We start from the raw sequence: 21,378 nt of genomic DNA on the forward strand, positions 1-21,378 counted from the left end.
TTCTTTAGAGGGTTTCATTGGTAATTTATTAAATTATTTGTTTATTATTAGATTGTTTAAGAGTAAGTGGTGTAGGATTAATAAAAATAAACAGAAAAGTTTTATGAATTATTATCAATAAAAAAGAAAATAATTAAAAAGAGAACATTAACATAGGACACGCTAACAATTCGTATAACTTGGATGATAACATCACAACTATATAATGCTCTTTCTGTTACAATCGCGTGGATTTTTATTTAAAAAAATCTAATACATTTCATTGTTTTGTTTTTTTGCTTTAGTTACAAAAATATTTTTTTCTCTAATCACATCCTTTTGTTTATTTTATTTTTTAATTACTTTAGTTAGAACTATAAATATTAGGAGATATTTTTAATTTAATAATAATATTTATTTTATGCGTTGATACCTAGCAAAACGAAAATAAAAGCGCCTATATTTGTGTATTGTTGCTGTAACAGCAGAATCGAGTGAGTGTGGGTTTGAGTTATTTATTGATTGATATTGATATATACTATAAGTACCAGAAGTTGGTTCAATTGATGTGTATTACATTCTATTTTTAGTAAAACTAACAGTTTTTTTGCTAGGTAGTATTTTCAATTTCTTTAAATTCGCCAAAAAAACACAATTTTCTTTGTAATATCCTCAATTAGATTTTAAAGAGATTGATTAAAATTTTTTGATACAATTTAATTTTAATTATTTAATGACTTTTGTTTAATTTACTTGCTTTTTTCGCAAAACAATTTGGAATTCTATTAAGAGTCTCTCCATCCCTCCCCTTAAAGTAAATAAAAGAAACGAAAAAAGGACGTAAATCAAAGTACAAACAGCAGCTGCCAGATATTTAATACCAGTGTTGTGGTTGTCTTTGTTGTTTTTGTATTGTTTATAATTCGATTTTGCTCCGCAACTATGGCCACTACTGCAATTTTCAACTCACGACATTTGGGTATAAAAAAGAACTTACAAATATAGTGATGAGAAACTAATGCCAGCCATCAACAACGGGGCTGCGACCTCCTTCTGCATCTTCCTTAAACAGCCAAACCAAAAACTGAAACTATACAGTACATGGTCTTGTTTTCCCAACGCACTGTACAGCTGCCATCGGTGTCGTTGTTCCAATAACATGAGCTAGCCGTATGTAGACCGGCACCATTTTTCTGCATGATCATTGAGGTGACAATGTATTTGTATGGTTTCTGCTCCTTGGTCAGCATGCTTAGGCAATTCTCCACAACCTGGCCGGTCCAATTGTTTACCTTATCGTGTTGGTAGGCGTTACCACCGATTGTGCTTTCAATAGCTTCCTTGATGATTTTGCTTACATCATCTACAATGAATTGGTTTTCTTCGCGTGATTCATCCATTTGTATTTGATTGTGGTTTTACTTGAGAACTTCTATAAAATAAGATTGAGTATTTGCAACACAGTAAATAGGTAGCGTTGACGTCGAAATTGTTTATTTTTCTTCAAATATTGGCCGTACTTTTGCGAAAAACTCGAAACTTCCGGAATAATGTTTGTTTGCTGGAATGCGACAAACTAAAATAAATCCTTAATTATTACCGACGTTGCCAACTTAGAATTTATTACGTTACCAATGCCACATTAAAAAAATGGTAATTTTCTCTCTTTTATTGAGAGTCCAAATATTGAGGCTGTAGATAGCACTGAGCGTTAATAAAAGTTTGTATTGTTTTATCGCCTCCCAATAAACACAAACGTTTGAAAAATACTAAAACTCAATAATTTTTCAAACGTTGTTTTCAAAGGATTATGGTAATATTCAAGTTTAAAAATTGTTGAGAAAATCGCGTTCGCAACAAAAAACAGACATTACCCTCAACAGTACAATTCAACACATCAGAATAATTTCTCAATTGTAATCCTCAAATTGAAATGCATCGCTACTCTATATTTTCTCAAACAGTTTTCAATGTGAGACAAATTAAAAATTAACATTGTTGTGATTTCGTCATTCGCATTTTCCGACGCAATACCAAACACAGCCATGTCAGTGCCTTTTGTGACATATTGTATTACTTTATTTGAGACTTTATCGACATCTGAAGTGCTTATAATGAAACGTATGACTAGAAATAATGTGCTTAGAACTATAATGGTTTTGTTCTAATATACGCTCTTAGAATATGCTACGTGCAAGACGTAAAAGCGAGAGGTACAGTGTACCATGACAGTCTTATTAAGTTTCAATGCTTGCTCTAGGCATTAAACTATGGCAGACAGAGTTTATCTGTCAATAGGGATAAAAACTAAATAACACTTAAAACTAAAACGACATGATGCTTTTGATAGATAAGCATCTTAACAAAACAGAACTTTAAAATGTATATATAGAATATGTAAGAAATAACGGGGAGTACAATAGAACGGCAAATATAAATATATTTTATATAATATATTGTTACGAATTTGATAATTATAGATATAAGTTTATTTAAATTAGTTTCCGTTAATTTAAAATTTCAAATTGTAACGATAAAATTTCTCTATCACTTGTTGGAATCATCTATTCATTTTCTAGTATCTTCCTGAATTTCTTTTATGTTCTTTTGTTTGATTATCAAAATGTTAGTTCTTACCAAAAACAATGGAAGATGAAGATGGGAAAATGGCAGCAGAGGGTATCAAACCATTGACGGCGTTCGATGCAAACGTGTCGTTTATGATTTTTTGTTCCACAAATTAAACTAAGAATAAAAAGAAATTTATATCAGGGAATGACGTAGAACAATCGGTCAAAAGTTTCTCATTATTATTTACACAAAATTTAACATCATTTGTGAGTTTTTAACAAAAAATATTGCAAATTAAAAATGAACGAACGGACACCGTAAATGCAACTTTTGGTATGACGTCGCCCATTTTCCCGTCTTCATCTTCCATTGTTTTTGGTTCTTACTCTCTCATAGAATAGCAACCCCTTTGCTTTGTTATTTTGCATTTTCATTTCATCTCATTGTCTATTGTAATTATTGTTGTTGGTGTAGTAATGCGAGCATATATCTATGTGAGTGTGTATGTGTTTGGCAGCCACCAGATGAACAACTTAATGGTCGTAGATCCTTCTAGCCAGTGATGCCAATTTGGTGCTTTTAGCACCAAATTTAGTGCTTTTTGATTTCCGAAAAGCACCAAATTGCCTTTTTAGTGCCTTTTCCAAAAAAGCACCAACATGGTGCTTTCTTGCATATTCATTTAGTGCTTTTGGTGCTTTTTCAATTTGAACGGTATTAATTTAATTTTCATACAAAAATTCGGATTAGACTTTCAAAAGTTTAATAAACTCAGCTATATTCCCAAATATAGAATTTGATTGTTATGAAGGTGGAATTGATTCGTTTTTTAATCATTGGTATTTAGAATTTCTGAACTTGATGCAGATGTCATCAAAAACGTTTGTAGTAAATTCACAAAAGCACTCAAAACTGAAATAAGAAATGCACTCCCTCCAAATATTAATATTTCCAAATTTAATGTCGAAAAAAGGTTTTCTCCTCTAAAAAATATATATATTTTGAAATTTGAAAGACAGTACTGATCGAAATGAATTGGATGAAAGCATTAAAACTGATCAAGGTGTACACTTGAATAGAGGTTCATAATTTTAAAAATTAAAAAAAAAAAAATTGATTTGAGGAAGATGGGAGATTGGCTTGCGTCATACCAAATGTTGCATTTACCAGATTAGTTTAATACATGTTTGTAATCTTTTAGAGGTTTTTCGTTTTTATTTTTTAAATGAAAAATGTAATTTTCTTAATGAAACAATGTTAAATTTTAGGCAACAACAAAAAAATTACATTTTCCCCTTTATGGAAATTTATTTCGTGCTATTAATTTCTTTTTATTTGCATTTTAATGCTATGTCAATACTTGTCGTATACGCGTTTGGTTCGAGTATTAAACTAATGTGGTAAATGGTTTGATGTGCTCAGTAGCCAATCTCCCATCTTCTTCTTTTATTATCTTTGATGCTGGCGACGTTTCTGAGTGCTTCTGTTTCACCGCAATGTGAATCGCGGTTCGGACACTGCTATAAAAATAGGTCCTTTTTTAATGAGCTAAACATGTAACCGGGCAGCACTCTTAGTTAGCCTGAAATAACGGTCTGCCACTATATCTAGTCATGGGTATAAAATCTAACTTTGAAATGCTGACAGGGAATGTATCGCAGCTTTTTCTCTTAGTAGTACCGATGTTACAAATACAAGCTCGAGATCTCGCCAAAGTAGGTGGCAAATTGTAGGCTTTGGAGCCATATTTGGTCAATTTAAGCAAATCGGAAATTTATCGAAATCTTAACCGAATCGAAGCCTGTGTGTAAAAGGTGGGTAATGTAGCTGGTCTAACATATGGGAGCTATATCTAAATCTAACCGATTTGAACGACATTTTGTTTATTGACTCTTCGCGTGTCACATGAAACAAGATAACTTATAATTTCAGTATGTGAAATTATCGTTAAGTTACAGAAACGGATAGCAGTATGGAATACCAAAATTTGTTACAGCGGTGTCATAATCAAAATTCGTTTATTAGTTCGTCCGAAACGAAATTGCTGTACAATTAAGGTGGAATTACATATCATGCGTTAATGCGTTCGTTGATTGAAGAGTTGAATTTTCTCTATCAAAGCAACAGCTCGGTTAGAGTGCTTCAAACAGAAAAAATCAATCTTCCATCAACGCACGGATTAACGCAGGGTTTGTAATTCAACCATTATGTAGGCTTTTTTGTGTAAATAAAATAGCAAGATTAACGTTCATTTCTTAAAGAGTTGTGAGGTATGATACTCTGCAAAGGACTCGAAGGAAATCAATAGGAATCGATTCTGACCCAAGGCTTTTTATAGGCAGCATTATTCTCATAATGCATAATGGTATAAAAGCTAAAATGTTTAAATAAAAATAAAGAACAAAGACAAATAGTTTTCATTATATTTGTAAAAGTAATACTTTTATTGCATTTTTGTAGGTTTTTGTATTTTTTAACTTTTTGTTTTCATTTTTATATTTTTTTTATATCACACACAAAAGAAATTGTTTTTGTTTTTAATCGATATTAAGAAAAATTAAACAAATAAAAATCTAAGATAATCTACAAAGACTATAGCTTACATTTACAATCAGTAGGTTTTCTTAAATTATTTTAGTTCTTTTTTTTTTTGTAATTACAAATAATTTTACAGATTGTTGTTAAAAATATTAACTAGGGAGAGAATTTTGAACAAAAAACTTAAAATAATTGACAAACTAACAATAAAAAATAACAGAAAATAATTATTATTCAACAGGAATTTCAATCAAAATATTGGGAATGAGCGAGTGGTGAAGGTAAATAAAGATAATGAAATCTGGAAGCCATATAAAATATTAACAATTACAACTGCCATAATATATATAGTAGGACTAATCTTAAAAGTTTGGCAAAGTTTTAAAAAATAATAAAACAACAAAATTAGGACATTTACAATTCTAAAAACTGAATTCTTTCCTTTTCAGAAATCAAACAAAGTTTGTTTAGTTGAAGTTGAATGGACTTCATTATGTTGGAGTTTTAAACTAAAAATATTGTGTAAATATCACAATCGAAAAATAGGATTATTTATAGTATTAAACAAATAAGCAGCTATAAATATGAACAAAATCTGTGTTTATCCACAAATATTTTACCAGATTCATGCCTCTATTTTCAATGACAGAAAAGTGCAATTTTTTCATATAATTGGTGGAAAACATGATTTTAAAAGAAAAGGCAGTCGTCGAAGGTGGCAACATGCTCGTAAAAATATGTAATTTCTTTTTTAAGTTTTAAACTTTTTTTGTGGCCTTTTTTGTATTTTGTTTGTTGTTTTTTTTTTGTAAGAGTTTTTACCGCTACTGTTTCATTTTTTTTGATTCTTTTTTTCTTTCAAGTCTTAACTTGTTGTCGTTTTGTAATCATTAGTAATTTGAATAGCATTAGTTAGTGCACATTTATTATGAAAATGTAATGCTGCTCCATTATAGTTTGGAAACACATTTTGCAAAATACTTTCAGTTGCATGGCAAGCGAAAGTAATTTCCATAGTTTAGTTGTTTTTGTGTTTTTGTTTTGTTCTTTTTTTGGTATTTTTTGAAGTATGTATAATTTCATTATAGTGAACGGAAATGAGATCGTTTCACTATTGTGAGAAAATATTCAAGATACGTTTCCTTTCATTTTTGTTCCATCGTTTAACACAATCACAAACAAGTGAGTATTTATGATGATCCCAGATCTATGATTAAACGACTCCGTGGTATAAATTCTGCTGCTAAGGGGTTCAACAATGAATTTGATACATTGCATTCGCGAACAGCCATCGTGGAGAGAGCTGAACTCAGTTCTTCATCCATTATTTTTTCTAACTCTTCCATTTGATCTTCTAGTTCATCGTCGAGCATAGCGTCCAAACATTCCTTCATTAAATCTTCATCTTGAAGTCGTTGTAATTCCTAGAAATAGAAGAGAAAATTTTAATTTTAAAGCGAGTTGGTTTTATCCCCGTTTGGGATGAACGATATTTGATACTTCAATAAGCGTCGTTTTATAATTTTTTTGAATATTGACATACATTATATATGCGCTAAAAATTTCATCATCATTAGAGTAAGTGCAGCAAATGTGGTACAAGCTGGTAATGTGGTATAGTAGTTTCTTTCTCTATCTAACAACATATGAATAACTAAATCAAGCTGAATAGATTGTGACTGTCAGAAAATGAAGCAAACAAAGATCAGTTTGATTTTTGCAACTCTTTCTTTGTGTCAGTTGAAAAAAATCACATTTACCTGTGGCCGAGGAATAAATAAGCATAAAATGTATGCAATTGTGATATATATGTTGCATTTATTTTTTTTTTACAAAAAAATCTACATTATGGTGTACCACATTTACCTGCATGACTTCGTTCTTAATGAGTTTTTTTAATAATTTCGCAAATATGTCTGATATTATGGGTTTCTTATTTTTCGTGGATGGCTAACACTACCCAGGAAAAACTAGGTAACCACATCTCATTACAATTTACATTACCAGGAGTAAACCTGTCATTACACATTGCATTACATTGCGGTGAGTTATAATGACAAACTTGTAATGACAATAATAAATACTTTTCCGTAATTTTCGAATTGATATTCTCAAGATGTATTGCATTTCGCTGTTAATGACTTAATAAAATAGAATAAATGACGGTACCATTAAGTATAATTATTCACATAATTGAGAATTTAAAAAAAAACTCAAAGAGAATATGTTATGTAACGGTAATTCTGAAGATTTTCCCGCTAAGGAATATTCTTCACGAATATTTCACAATAATTGTGTTTTAAATTAATGACATTACTATACTATAAATGCTTTATTATATCTCATTCACATTACACTTTCAAAATCGACTTCACTAGATTTCAACTGTCACTTGCCTTATAAAAAGGGATATATAAAATCCACTTTTAGTAGGTTTCTTTTTTAACTGTGAAATTGTTACATTTTTGTTTATTCTACAATATTCGTTTCTATTCAGCATTACTCGCCATATTTTGATCCATTGTAATCGGCTAGAGATGTCAATATTTTCGAGATTTGGTTGCCTGAGACAATAAGTGGCTATTTTGCAAACTTTGGTATATCTACGAATAAGTGATTACATATTAGGCGATTATATGCTTTAAAAGCACTAATTATTTCATGGCCAAAGGTATGCCTGGGGAGAAGTACTTGCCTCCTAGGACATGCGTATGTAAATGTAATCCGGAGCGATGCCAATTAATAAGTGGTTATTAATTTTTAAACAGGCTTACCTACAAGATTACCGGGTAATGAGAGTTTTTGCTGGATAATAAAATAATGTGGTAAAATCTTAGCCTCGTCAAACAAAAACAAGAAATTTGGCTATCGAAAAACAAATGGGAATACCACATTTTCTGCACTTGTAGCCCTTTTACACTACACACATTTAACATCTAACATCAACCCAACAAATACACGCCATATCAATTTGATAGTGAATCCCATCTTCAACATTAAATCAAATGGCCTTGCAAATTGCTTGCTTTCAACAAATTTTCCAATAGGTTTAATGCTTCAAACCTATTGGAAAATTTGTTGAAAGCAAGCAATTTGCAAGGCCATTTGATTGAGAGAGATTGATTGATGAGATTTAGTTTGAAAAGTTGTTGCTAATAAGTTGAGAAATTGTTGCTATCGTGTTGAACTCTACTGTTGAGGGTAATGTCTGTTTTTTGTTGAGAACGCGATTTTCTCAACAATTTCTCAAATTGAATTCTAATCTAATTCTTTGAAAAAATGTTTGAAAGCGTATTGAATATAAGCATTTCTCCAATGCAAAGATGTTAACATTTTTCAATACTAATTTTTTAAGGCGTCGACGTCTTAAAAATCTTTGGAAAATGTTCCTATTTCACATTGTTTCAACTCATTGTATTCGTTTGTTCAAGTGTCTTCACTAAAAAAATCTCATCAATGATATAAATGTCAACATTGTTTATTTGAAAATATAATTGTTAAGCACTACAAGTATGTACTTTTCAGTTCATTATTATATATGTTTTCCTATTTAGTGAAACCTCATCATTTTAGCAACAAATTACACCTATCAACGCGTACCGTGGTCGAAAGAAATATAGAAATATACGAGGAGTTTACTAAAGTTTTGGGTGGAAGGATAAAACGACCATAATGGACCTTCTGGACGTGTCATACAGTGATTGTTCACATGTTCCTACGAAATGAATATTTATTGACAAATCGCAAAAGCAATAGAATGTTATTAAAGGGAAAATGGACACAAAAGTGTAGATAAACAAGTAAGGAAAGTCTAAAGTCGGGCGGGGCCGACTATATTATACCATGCACCACTTTGTAGATCTAAATTTTCGATACCATATCACATCCGTCAAATGTGTTGGGTACTATATATAAAGGTTTGTCCCAAATACATACATTTAAATATCACTCGATTTGGACAGAATTTAATAGGCTTTTACAAAATCTGTAGAATCAAAATTTAAGTTGGCTAATGCACTAGGGTGGAACACAATTTTAGTAAAAAAAATATGGGAAACATTTAAATCTGAAGCAATTTTAAGGAAACTTCGCAAAAGTTTATTTATGATTTATCGCTCGATATATATGTATTAGAAGTTCAGGAAAATTAGAGTCATTTTTATAACTTTTCGACTAACCAGTGGCGATTTAATAAGGAAAATGTTGGTATTTCGACCATTTTTGTCGAAATCAGAAAAACATATATATGGGAGCTATATCTAAATCTGAACCGAGTCTGATTGGCACGCATAGCTACAATGCTAATTCTACTCCCTGTGCAAAATTTCATCTAAATCGGAGTTAAAAATTGGCCTCTGTGGTCATATGAGTGTAAATCGGGCGAAAGCTATATATGGGAGATATATCCAAATCTGAACCGATTTCAACCAAATTTGGCACGCATAGCTACAATGCTAATTCTACTCCCTGTGCAAAATTTCAACTAAATAGGAGCAAAAAATTGGCCTCTGTGGGCAAATGAGTGTAAATCGGGCGAAAGCTATATATGGGAGCTATATCTAAATCTGAACCGATTTGGCTGATATTTTGCAAGTTTTTCGAGACTCATAAAATATTCGGATATACGGAATTTGAGGAAGATCGGTTTATATACACGCCAATTATGACCAGATCAGTGAAAAATATATATGGCAGCTATATCTAAATCTGAACCGATTTTTTCCAAAATCAATAGGGATCGTCTTTGAGCCGAAACAGGACCCTATACCAAACTTTAGGACAATCGGACTAAAACTGCGAGCTGTACTTTGCACACAAAAATACATCAACAGACAGACAGACGGACATCGCTAAATCGACTCAGAATTTAATTCTAAGCCGATCCGTATAAAATTATTATACCCTGTACCACAGTAGTGGTGAAGGGTATAAAAACGAATTGATAGAAACGAAATTTCTAAAGGAGCTCCCGAACTTACGCAAAAAAAAATATATTACACAATTTAAATAAAACATTTTAAACAAGTTCATAATTCAAGTAGTCACATTTATTTCATTTAATCATAAGTTTCACAAAGAAAACTGATTTTAATTATTGGGTTGCCAAAACTGATTTGGTCAACTATAAAATATAAGTGGCTTATTCCATCCTCATGTTGCACTTATGGTAGTTACTGTTGTTTAATTGAAACCGCCAATACCAGAACAAATAGTTCTTAAAAAACTTATATTTTTATCTATTAAAAGGCAACAATTGTTGTTAGAAGAAACGTCAAATTGAAAGATGTAAAATGTTAGATGTTGAGCATATAAACGCAATATTTCATATATCGACATTTTCCGTTCGTTCCCCGTAAAGGTGCTTAAGTGTAAAAAGGCTACTACCCTATAATTGTTATAGCCACCACCATAGAATGGTGATGAGGGTACAATAAGTTTGTCATTCCATTTGTAACACATCGAAATATCGATTTCGGACTATATAAAGTATATATTCTTGATCAGGGAGAAATTCTAAGACGATATAAGCATGTCCGTCTGTCTGTTGTAATCACGCTAGTCTTCAATAATGGCGCTATCGTCCTTAAATTTGGCACAGATTTTTCTATTGACTGCATGTAGGTCAAGTTCGAAGATGGGCTATATCGGTTCAGGTTTTGATATAGCTCCCATATAAACGGATCCCCCGATTTGGGGTCTTGGGATTCTAGAAGCCGTAGTTTTTATCCGATTTGTCTGGAAATCTAGAGGTATTTTAGGACCACAAATAGGTGTGCCGAAAATGGTTTGATTCGGTCCATGTTTTGGTATAACCCCCATATAGACCGGTCTCCCGATTTTACTTCTTGGACTTCTAGAAACCCTAGTTTTTATACGATTTGTCTGAAATTGGAAATCTGGAGGTATTTTAGGACCACAAAGAGGTGTGCCGAATATGGTGTGTATCGGTCCACGCTTTGGTGTAGCCCCCATATAAGTACGCCGAATATGGTGTGTATCGGTTCATATTTTGGTATTTACCTCATATAGGGTAAGTGCAGCAAATGTGGTATAGGCTGGTAATGTGGTATAGTAGCTTTTTTCTCTATCTTACAACATACGAAGAACTAAACCAAGCTGAGTAGATTGTGGCTGTCAGAAAATGAAGCTATCAAAGATCAATTTGATTTTTGCAACTCTTTCTTTGTGCCAGTTGAAAGAATTCACATTTACCCGTGCTCGAAGGTTTTTTTTTGTGGTTTTTAATCATTTCGTTTTGTGTAAAGATATATTTTAAATTTATTAATTTTCGGATGTAAATAACTGACGAGTACTAAATAAGCATAAAATGTATGCAATTGCGATACACATATTGCATTTATTTTTTTTTTTACAAAAAAATCTACATTATGGTGTACCACATTACCTGCACATTTTATGAATCCGTGCTTAATGTGTTTTTTAATAAATTCGCAAATATATCCGAAATTATGGGTTTCCAATTTTTCGCTCATAGTTGCGTGGATGGCTAACACTAGTAAAATGAATGTGGTAAAATCTTAGCCTCGTCGAAGAAAAACAAAAAATTTGGCTTTCGAAAAACAAATGGGTATACCACATTTGCTGCACTTACCCTACCACATGGTAGACCGATCTCCAGATTTGGCCTCTTAATTGTGTAGACATCCAAATTTTTATGCGATTTGCATCAAATTCAAAATCAAGAGGTATTTTGGGTCCACACATAAGTAAGCCGAATATCGGGCGTATCGATCGATTTTTATATACCCGCCATACAGACCGATCTCCCGATTTGACTTCGAGACACCGTAAATAGGATCGGTCCATGTTTTGGTATATGTTTGCTTGGCAGAGTATCTGTCACCTAATCCACCTGAAATTCGATATATGTATTTTCATACATGTCTGATATATTCTTAAGCTGTTCTATATAAAATATTAGATAAGAAATCAGATTAGTAACCAATTTACAATATTTTAAAATATTTTTTATATTCATTGTTTTTCTGTATTGATAAAAGTTTAAATAGCTAAGCGATTTAATTATATACCCATTTATATTTAGTATTGTTTTATTTATTTGTCAAATTTTGCACTCTGATTGTAGTCCTAATTCTATATACTTCTCTATGAAAAGTATACCTGTAACCATTTATAGCCGTTTGGGTTTGGTTGTAAAATGTGTTAAGAAATTAAAATTAAATTAAAAAGCAGGCATAAAGAGAAAAAAAACGTTTATTTGATTATAAATTCACTTATCGCATAGAAGAGGAAAAAGGTAGCATATTATTAATCCTCCAGAATTAATTTGAGCAGAGAAAATATATTTCAATATTAAACATTGCCCACGCACATATATATTGTAACACGGATTCTTAAAGCAAAGAAAAAATTAAGAGGAATATTTCTATAAAAATAATTTTTTATATTTTCTAAACATCGCAAAATTAAAATAATTTTTCATTCACATTAGAAGGAAATTACATGTGAATTTATATATTTTTTATTTCGTTAAATTAAGTAATATTGGCGGCTCGTGCTTCCACACAACGTGTGATAAGTCATCAGAGCATGCTTACGAAACGAAAGGAATTTCGTTATTAGGCCCCCATGTTCCGATATTCGCAATCGCTAAAATATTTGTTTGGCCCTGCTTTCATAATTCTAAAACGTACAAACTTAAAATTGGGCATTATAGGTCTCTTTAATAAGAAGTTTCAATAGAATTTGGATTGAAGTCTCAGTGTATCTTGTTATAAGAAAAATAAATTCTTGCGATTCCGACTATCGAAGCATGGGTATAATGCATCAGAAGATTTATTTATAATAAAATAAACAATACAATAAATTTTGGCCAAAATCGAAACCAGGATGACTCTCGTGTATCCCCTATATACTGTTGTGTATGAAAATCAATAATGGAGATAAACAAAACACATGCATTATTGGATAGTTCAGTAGTATTTGGTAGCTGATGCTAAGGTGATCCACAAACTATACGACTCTCAATCAGAGAATGAAGCGCCGATTATATTGACTGAGACCGACTAGTCGCCAATTCATCAAAAATATTATTACATATATATTGCGATGAGGAAATTGATAATAATTGTGATGGTCAGCCAGAAATAACTTAATTACCAATTTAAAGAGATGAATGCTATGATTCCACGATCATTTGTTTCAAATGTCTCTCAGTAATTTAGGGCAGAAAATGAAGCCGACCCAGTTTTATCGACGGCGGTTTGTCCGCAAATATGTCGGTGTCGTTCAATTATCCATTAAAATACCAAATTAAAAGTATCTGGACCGTTATGAGATAAATAGTACAACTAATTTTAAAATCAAATTTGCTTTTGCATTGTAGTATTTAATTAGTTTAGGTGAAAATTTTGAAGCATTCTTAAGCTTTTTTCAGTCGAAATGAGTCAACTTATACGGAGGCGGTGATGACTCTCTAATAATCGTCGTCGGCGGCTCTTTGCCTCTTGAGGGCAGGCTGATATTGACTATCCCAAGTAGAGGCGATTGGGAAGAAACACGCATACATTTTGGAAATCTGGAGATAATATTTATAGGGATGGATAGAAAACGGTTGAAGGCACTGGCAGGAGTACTTACTGCGAAGAGTTAGAATAAAATCGTAACGAACGCTTTTCTCTCCCTATCTTCATATATGGAAAGAGCGATGGAAGATTCTTACCATTTTCTGTTTCTTTTTATTTTAGGATATTACAAGTACGAGACTGTAATCTGAAGGATATACTTGCATTTATCAAGACTTCTTGATGGAAGACCTAGAAACACTTTTGAAATTGCAAATGTGATGGGATTGATCCTGTCAGAGGAAGATAGATAATGAAGAGGAAAGAAACAACTATGTGGAATCACAAGAGATCAACATGTTCAAAGTGGAAACCAATCCCCTTTCTGTGGATTTGGTGTCATCCTCTATAACCTAATCTAGGGTAATTGTTAATTGTTGCAATTGTGACGGTTTTGATAGGTTTTGTGCAAATAAACCTAGCAAATGTGGTCAGGTATTGTTATCACAAGACTTGGTCTTGATAAAAAAATTGCGATATTTTAATGATATCTTGGAGAGAAAACATCTAATCACACCATGTAAAGTTTACACTTACCGTACTGTCGAATTCCTCCTCATTTTCCATCCACAAATATTCGGAAAAATCTGGCTCATCATCGAATTCATTGTCGGATTCTTCTTCGATAATATATTGTTCAAATTGGTCGGACCAATCGCTTGAGGGAACTTTCATCATCATTTTGGCAACAAATCTGAAATATAAAATTTTGGAAGTAATATAAAATTACTTAACTTTTTTTGACGTAAACTAACAATGATTATTTTGTTGATGGGAATAAATATTTTTTTGCTTCTTAAATTTGAAAAAAAAAACACTTTTTATCCAATTACGCAGAATTTTTTGTGCTGCTCCTTTCTCTAGAATTTATATAAAATATCTACTTGTTTATAGACGTGTGAGAAGAAAGAGTTTTGACAAACGAATGTTGCTTGTTTGACTGTTTTTTGAATATTTACGAATTTCTCAAATTATTAATACAATCTGTTTTACGTTTAACTGCGGCAGAAATGATGAAAACATGAAAACAAAATCAAAAAGAAAAAATCTATTTTTATATTTATTTGCAATGACCTGCGCGTATTCACGTAAACAAATGTGAAAGACCGTCAAGATGGCAACAACAATAGCCCAGACGAGAGAAGATTGAACTGCGATGACTCAAGTTGTGTAGAAGATTCACAACAAAACAAAATATTAAAGAATTTAGCAAGATTATTTGTGTGTCGGTATGTATGTACATATGTTATGCATTTACAAATATCTATGCGCCAAAAGAAAAAAAGATACCAAAACAAGAAAAACAATAAGTAAACAAGTTTTATTTTTTTGTTTATAAAAAAAAAGCGACAACAAAAGTAATGGTCAATCTTATCGTTAGAACTAGGATGATAGGTATATAAGAAGAAAAATAAAAATTATACGAGGGTGATACGGCCAGTTAAGTGGCAATTTACATTTCAACATAATTTACGTTGTCCTCGATACAGGAAGGCTCAAACTACACAAGTACATATGAAAAATATACTCTCTCGAGCACTACATTATTCGCCTACTTGGCGGAAAAACCTCCTCATTCGACTAATAAGTGTGTCTTTTTAAGCTTTGAAGCGAAAAGAAGTCTCATAACATAACATGGTTCACTTCTCTTGTATACATGTAGTATGAGCGTAGTATAAGACTCAAGAAGCTATGAAGAACAATTTTCTATAGAAATAAAATTTTGACAAAATTTTCTATAGAAATAAAATTTTGACAAAACTTTCTGTAGAAATAAAATGTTGACAAAATTTTCTATAGAAATAAAAGACACCGATCAGTAGCTAGCGTTTTACCTACACGGATGAAAAAGGCTGTTTTTCATATGTTTGGATATAAACATTATATGTTTGGAACACAAATTTTTAAACACAATATTTTTGAGTGCAAGCATATAATGTTCATAAACTAGCATAACATGTTTGGGACATATATGTTAATATGTTAGAACATATTATGTTTGGGACATAAAATGTTTGTAAATATAAAATGTTTGGATGCAAACATATATTAATTTAGAAATAGCCTATAAACATATATGTGTTCAGTAGCTTTGAGCGCTATTTAACAGGGAGCGATATTGAATTAAGTTGGTGGTTGTTGCTTGTTATTACAAAATTAACATTTTATTTTTCCTTGGGCAATTGATCAGCTACTTCTTTGATCCTTACAAACTGTGTGGTCCGCTGTTCGAATCCCCGTCCGGCAAAAGGTAAAATTAAAATAAAAAAAATCATACAATTGAATAATTTCTTCTACAATGTTTGTATTACAGAAAAAGGTGCTAAGAACTAAAAAATCTCGTGGAAGTGAGAAAGATGTTGGGGAATATACAATTGGGCAGAAACAAAATTTTGAGCATTCAGGTCCTAAAAAACCTATGTTGTTAGCACCTATATTACCTGTTTATTTTCATAATTCGTTATGATTGTAAATACATAAATAAATAAATAAAATTTTGAGCACAATATTGTTTGGGAGAATTTTTTTAAGCATATAATATTTTTGGGTGCAAAATGCTTCCAAACATATTATATGTTCACATAATAACATATTGTTTTTTGGAAGACAACATTATTGAATTTGGATGCACAAATACAAAATGTTTGAAACTTAGACTACCCAAACATATATTGTTTAGACTAATATGCTTTCAAACATATTATATATTGGAAGAGATCAAACATATAAATGTTTGGGCAATACCCAAAAATGTATATGCTTGAAGCAAAATATGTTTGGGAGTATATGTTACAGAAGCGATTTTTTGTGAGCGTGTAGAGGCAATTGTTTGAAAATCAATACTAACGTCACGTACTGAGAGTATCGAATTAAAGTAGGATTCCAGGATTTTGATTAATAAAGCCATTTATGTCTTATAGCGATTTCAATTCGAATAAAAGTGAGACCTTCTTGAAATTGAATCCATACGCGATATCCCAAAGCAAAGCCAGAAACAGAGAGACTTTTGCCGACATTATAAAATATATTTGATTATATATGTACCTATAAAACTAAATAATAATATTATTGTATTTGTATTTTGATCACCAACATTCGAAAATCGAATAGGCAAATAAAGAAGAAGAACAATAACTTTGGAATGATACTGTTATTTGGGTGAAGATACAATGAAGGAAAATTAGTGTAACATTCAAGCACAATATTTTTCCGAAAAGAAGTCGCTTTTAATAAAAAAACGATACTATTCTAAAATTTGGATTCCTTTGCCCTACATAACAATAATTTCTATATGGATTTTTTTTTTTGAAAAATGGGTTCAGGCTGGTTGCTTTTGTAGTATGTTCACTGTATGTACTTTATGGGGTTTTAGATCAATACCAATATTGCCTCACACATGGAATGAAAATGTGAGACATTTTTTGTCGCGTTTAGATTCTTCTAAATTGCGTTTAGATTATAATGAATCGTTTTCTTTTGCTCAATGCTAATTAAAATTCAAAATTTGAATAAAAAGAAGGCAAGGTAAATTGATGATGCTTGGTTATTTACAGTTGAATCCGAAACAAAGCATTTTGTTTCTTTATCACTCATTAGAAGTTTTAATGAAGAAATTAATAGTTTTGATGAATTGAATAAACTAATTGATCAGAAAAAAGTAGGTAAACACATTTCATTACAATTTGCATTACCAGGAGTAATGTCATTTCACATTGCGGTGAGTTATAATGGCAATAAAAACTTTTAATTTTCGAATTTTTATTCTTAAAATGTAATGCATTTGACTGTTACCATTAGGTATAATTATTCACATAATTGAGCATTTACTTAAAAAATCAAAAAGAATATGTAATGCAACGGTAATTCTGAAGATTTTTCCGTTAAGGAATATTCTTCACGAACATTTCATATTAATTGCGTTTTAAATGAAAGACATTACCATACTATGTTTCAAATAAATGCTTTATTATAACTTATTCACATTACACTTTTAAAATTGACTTTAACTAGATTTCAAATGCCATTTGCCTTATAAAAGAGGGATTTAAGATCCACCTTTAGTAGATTTCAAAACAAATGTGGTCTATTAGGTTTATTATAACGTAAATCAAACACCCTTAAACAACATAATTTTATTTCTATTTGAAATGTGAAATTAATTTTCATGTAATCTAATTTAGATGATTTGTTACATTTTTGTTTATTTCTACAATATGCGTTTATATTCAAGTAGTGTTCATACTACGGCATTACTCGACATATTTTGATCCATTGTAATCGTCTAGAGAAGACAATATTTTCGAAATTTTGCTATTTTGCAAACTTTGTATATCTACAAATAACTGATTACACATTAGGTTATTATATGCTTTAAAAGCACTACTTATATCATGGCCAAAGGTATGCCTGGGGAGAAGTACTTTCCTCTTAGGACATGCGTATGTAAATGTAATCCGGAGCGATGCCAGTTAATAAGTGGTTATTAATTTTCAAAGAGGCTTACCTACAAGATTACCGGGTAAAGGGAGTTTTTTCTGGGTATACTTTGGTCTACGAGTCTGACCACACAACAACCGATTTTGAACAATGAGTCTAATGATAATTTGGTTATGCGAGTAGCTATTAGAATTTTTTAATATGTTACAATCAAGCAATTTAATAAAGTTGTACGTGATATTTGTATTAAACAATCGGTCAATGAAATATTTCGATTTCGTGTATGCTTATTTTCTACTCAGTAAAAAATTGTAGACAAAAGAAGGCGGTTAGCAAAAAGAACAACGTACTCGTACATTGGAAACCTTCAATAGCAGCTGAATGAACTTAACAAAAGGCAATCAAGGTGACACAAGTGGATTATGATAAATCACTTGAGTATACGACGAATGTGAATGAATGACTGTTTGATGTAAGCATAGAACATAATTGTAAGCAATGGATGGAGGGCAGGCAATTTTTGCCGATGACACAGAACTTTGACTGTAACTTCATCAGTACATGAAAGATGTGATGTATCAATTGAAGATTTTGCATATTCAGAAATACTTCAGTCTCAAGAAATCAATCCGAGATTATTATCAAGAGCTTCATTTTGAATAGCATTGCATGGTTCGAAAAGTAGTACTAAATTACTCGCGGTGGTACTACGGTACTGCCCAGTATGAGAAAAGTACTAGGTACAGCTTTTTTTCATCCCTGCTTCCAACTATTTTTTTGCATCAAAATTGATTGAAGCCAATGAACCGAACAAAGGCTAAAATCGATACAAGAGCAACAAAGTAAAATTGAAAATTGTTAACAAAAAAGCTCTAATGCGGAAATAAGTATGTTTTACATTATTTCCGGCATGCAATTAAACGGAAACAAAAACAATTTACGATTTTAAAAACAAAAACATATTAGTTATTTATAATCATAATTCATATTGATTTTCTCGATATGCTTCCCATCACCGTTTTTTTTTGTATGAAACAAAATGGAGTTTCATCCATGTTTCTCCATAGCCTTTTTTATTGTCTTTATTTTCTCTTAATTATATTCGCACTTACGTTTTGTTTTATTTGTATATGAAATTAATCTCTTTCTCCCTTTCCTCTGCAGGTAATGCAAAAACAATTTGTTCTAGTTGACTTTCTTTTTGGTATATATAAGAAAATTAAAAACAATTGTTATTTCTCCTTCGAATAATAAAATACTGATTGTTTTTGTAAAACACAACAAAACTTATACCAATTGTGGCCTTTGACGGCCAAAAAACAACGGCGAATGAACAAATTTTTAATTGGTCTATCGATTTTGATTTTCTGTGATTTTCGATATTAACACTCATTTATCGATAATTGTCAACTATCGATTAATTGGACCCATATCGGTTTTTGGATATGGGTCGTTTACATGAAGGAAAAACATATTGATTTGCAACTGGGATTTATCTTTCACTGATGAAAATCAAAAATGATCACGGTTTATTCTCGTTTTTTTTTAAATGGTAGGCCTACTGTGCGACTGGTTTGATTTGATACGCAGGTCGGGACGGTTCTTGCAAAGTTTTTTCAAATAAGTAAACCCAAAGAAATTTGTTAAGCGGACCTTAGACGGTCGGATAAACACTCCGACAGAGGTCCGTCTATTTGTTGTGTGTTCGTTCAAGTTTTGCCCTTACACTGCACGAACAAATGTGATGACAACATGAAAAAATAAGAAGAAGCATAAACAAACAATGAAATTGTACGAAGATTTATGGGTGAAACCATTTTTTACTGAAAAAATGTAAGAAAATAATAAAAAAAAATCCTGGTATATGTGTCAAAACAATGATTCCTGAAGTAATCCACATTTAATATATTACAAATTACTTGATGAATTTCAAAATACTTGTCGCCTGGTTTCCCATTGATTGTAAGTGGAATTTTTCCACGTTTTTGCCACAATACTGGTTTCGATTTATATATTTCTTTAATTTTCAACCAGAATTGGCGATGCATCATTAATTTCATTGCAGAAATGCCTGTTTTTAATGTAAAAATAAATTTGTCTTTGATAATGTTTGTCGAACATCCCCTTACACTCAATGATTTGTACCACCCAACCAGCAAAAATCAAAGTTGTTTTGATTTTATGCCAACACGTCCCCACGACTGCCGAACACGACCTTATACTATCGGATTTGTCGCCGCAACGTGTTGTGTCGCAGGGTTTATCCGACCGTATGAGGTGCCCTTTAGTAGACACAGCAGAAAAGGCTGCTAAAGCAGTAGAAAGTCTGCTGAAAAGGGGAAAGCAGTCACTGTTTGCTGAAGTAGCAAACATTGTGTGCTATTTTTAATCTTGATTACCTTTAAACATGTTTTAGTTTCGTCGAAACAAAGACACATGTTAAACTGGGTTCTTTCGTAACACAACAATACCATATTAAAAATATGTATGTCTTGTATTTGCCCAAAAACCTGCATATTTATCAAATTGAGGCATAACGGCAAACAAACATAAATAAATAAATAAAACTTTTATAATTTGGTGTTCGTTAGATCCTGAAAAATAAAAACATAACAGCAGAAATCGACTGCTATTTTTAGCATTTTTTTCTATGAGTAAACAAAATGCTATGTACATTTTAGCTTTCCTACCAAGAAATAAAGCTGTATGAGATAATTTCACGTAATCTCCTTGGTTAATTTTTGACAAGCTCATGAAATACCCGGGACCCTGCCAGCATTTCAAAGTTGGGAAGAAATCAAAACAACTTTGATTTTTCTGGTTGGGTGGCACAAATCATTGGCTGTAAGGGGATGTTCGCCAAACATTATCAAAAACAAATTTATTTTCACAATAAAAACAGGCATTTCTGCAATGAAATTAAAGTGGGATCGTCAATTCTGGCTAGAAATTGAAAAAAAATATATAATTCTAACAAGAATTGTGGCAAAAACGTAGAAAAATTCCACTTCAATTCAGTGGAAAACCAGGCGAGAAGTATTTTGAAATCCATCAAGTAATTTGTAATTTATGAAATGTGGAACACTTCCGGTATCATTGTTTGTTATATATATATCCAGATTTTTATTATTTTCTTTCATTTCTTCAGTAAAAAATGCCTTTACCCATAACTCTTCATACATCTTCATTGTTTATGTTTATGCTTCATCTTATTTTTCCGCGTTGTCATCATATTTGTTCGAGCAGT

At 31.5% G+C, this 21,378-nt stretch overlaps 2 protein-coding genes across 3 annotated transcripts; both read right to left on the reverse strand.

Annotated features, from left to right (window-relative positions):
* Positions 1 to 1,612, reverse strand: Dlc90F (dynein light chain 90F). The gene is made up of 2 exons (XM_075291460.1): positions 1,500 to 1,612; positions 1 to 1,411 (listed from the first exon to the last, which is right to left on the reverse strand). The coding sequence occupies exon 2, from the start codon at positions 1,377 to 1,379 to the stop codon at positions 1,044 to 1,046; it is 336 nt and encodes a 111-aa protein (XP_075147575.1). The 5' UTR covers positions 1,380 to 1,411; positions 1,500 to 1,612; the 3' UTR covers positions 1 to 1,043.
* A 3,352-nt stretch (positions 1,613 to 4,964) lies between these two features.
* Positions 4,965 to 19,468, reverse strand: Paip2 (polyA-binding protein interacting protein 2). Of its 2 annotated transcripts, none has more exons than XM_075291458.1 (3): positions 19,244 to 19,468; positions 14,232 to 14,388; positions 4,965 to 6,512 (listed from the first exon to the last, which is right to left on the reverse strand). In XM_075291458.1, exons 2-3 carry the CDS (start codon positions 14,373 to 14,375, stop codon positions 6,279 to 6,281), a joined length of 378 nt encoding a protein of 125 aa, XP_075147573.1. In that variant the 5' UTR covers positions 14,376 to 14,388; positions 19,244 to 19,468; the 3' UTR covers positions 4,965 to 6,278. The 2 variants fall into 2 exon arrangements, with proteins under 2 accessions (XP_075147573.1, XP_075147574.1); XM_075291459.1 differs by lacking the exon at positions 19,244 to 19,468 and adding an exon at positions 14,450 to 14,623.
* Between the last annotated feature and the right edge of the window lie 1,910 nt (positions 19,469 to 21,378).

Source organism: Haematobia irritans, chromosome 1 (genome assembly GCF_050003625.1).
Source record: "Haematobia irritans isolate KBUSLIRL chromosome 1, ASM5000362v1, whole genome shotgun sequence".
Taxonomy (NCBI): domain Eukaryota; kingdom Metazoa; phylum Arthropoda; class Insecta; order Diptera; family Muscidae; genus Haematobia; species Haematobia irritans.

Bases quoted from the DNA above. Each gene is read 5' to 3' on its own strand.
- Dlc90F (XM_075291460.1), bottom strand. From the start codon at position 1,379: ATGGATGAATCACGCGAAGAAAACCAATTCATTGTAGATGATGTAAGC.
- Paip2 (XM_075291458.1), bottom strand. From the start codon at position 14,375: ATGATGATGAAAGTTCCCTCAAGCGATTGGTCCGACCAATTTGAACAA. The intron at 6,513-14,231 runs GTAAGTGTAAAC...TTCTATTTCTAG, and splicing joins AGGAGGAATTCGACAGTACG to GAATTACAACGACTTCAAGA.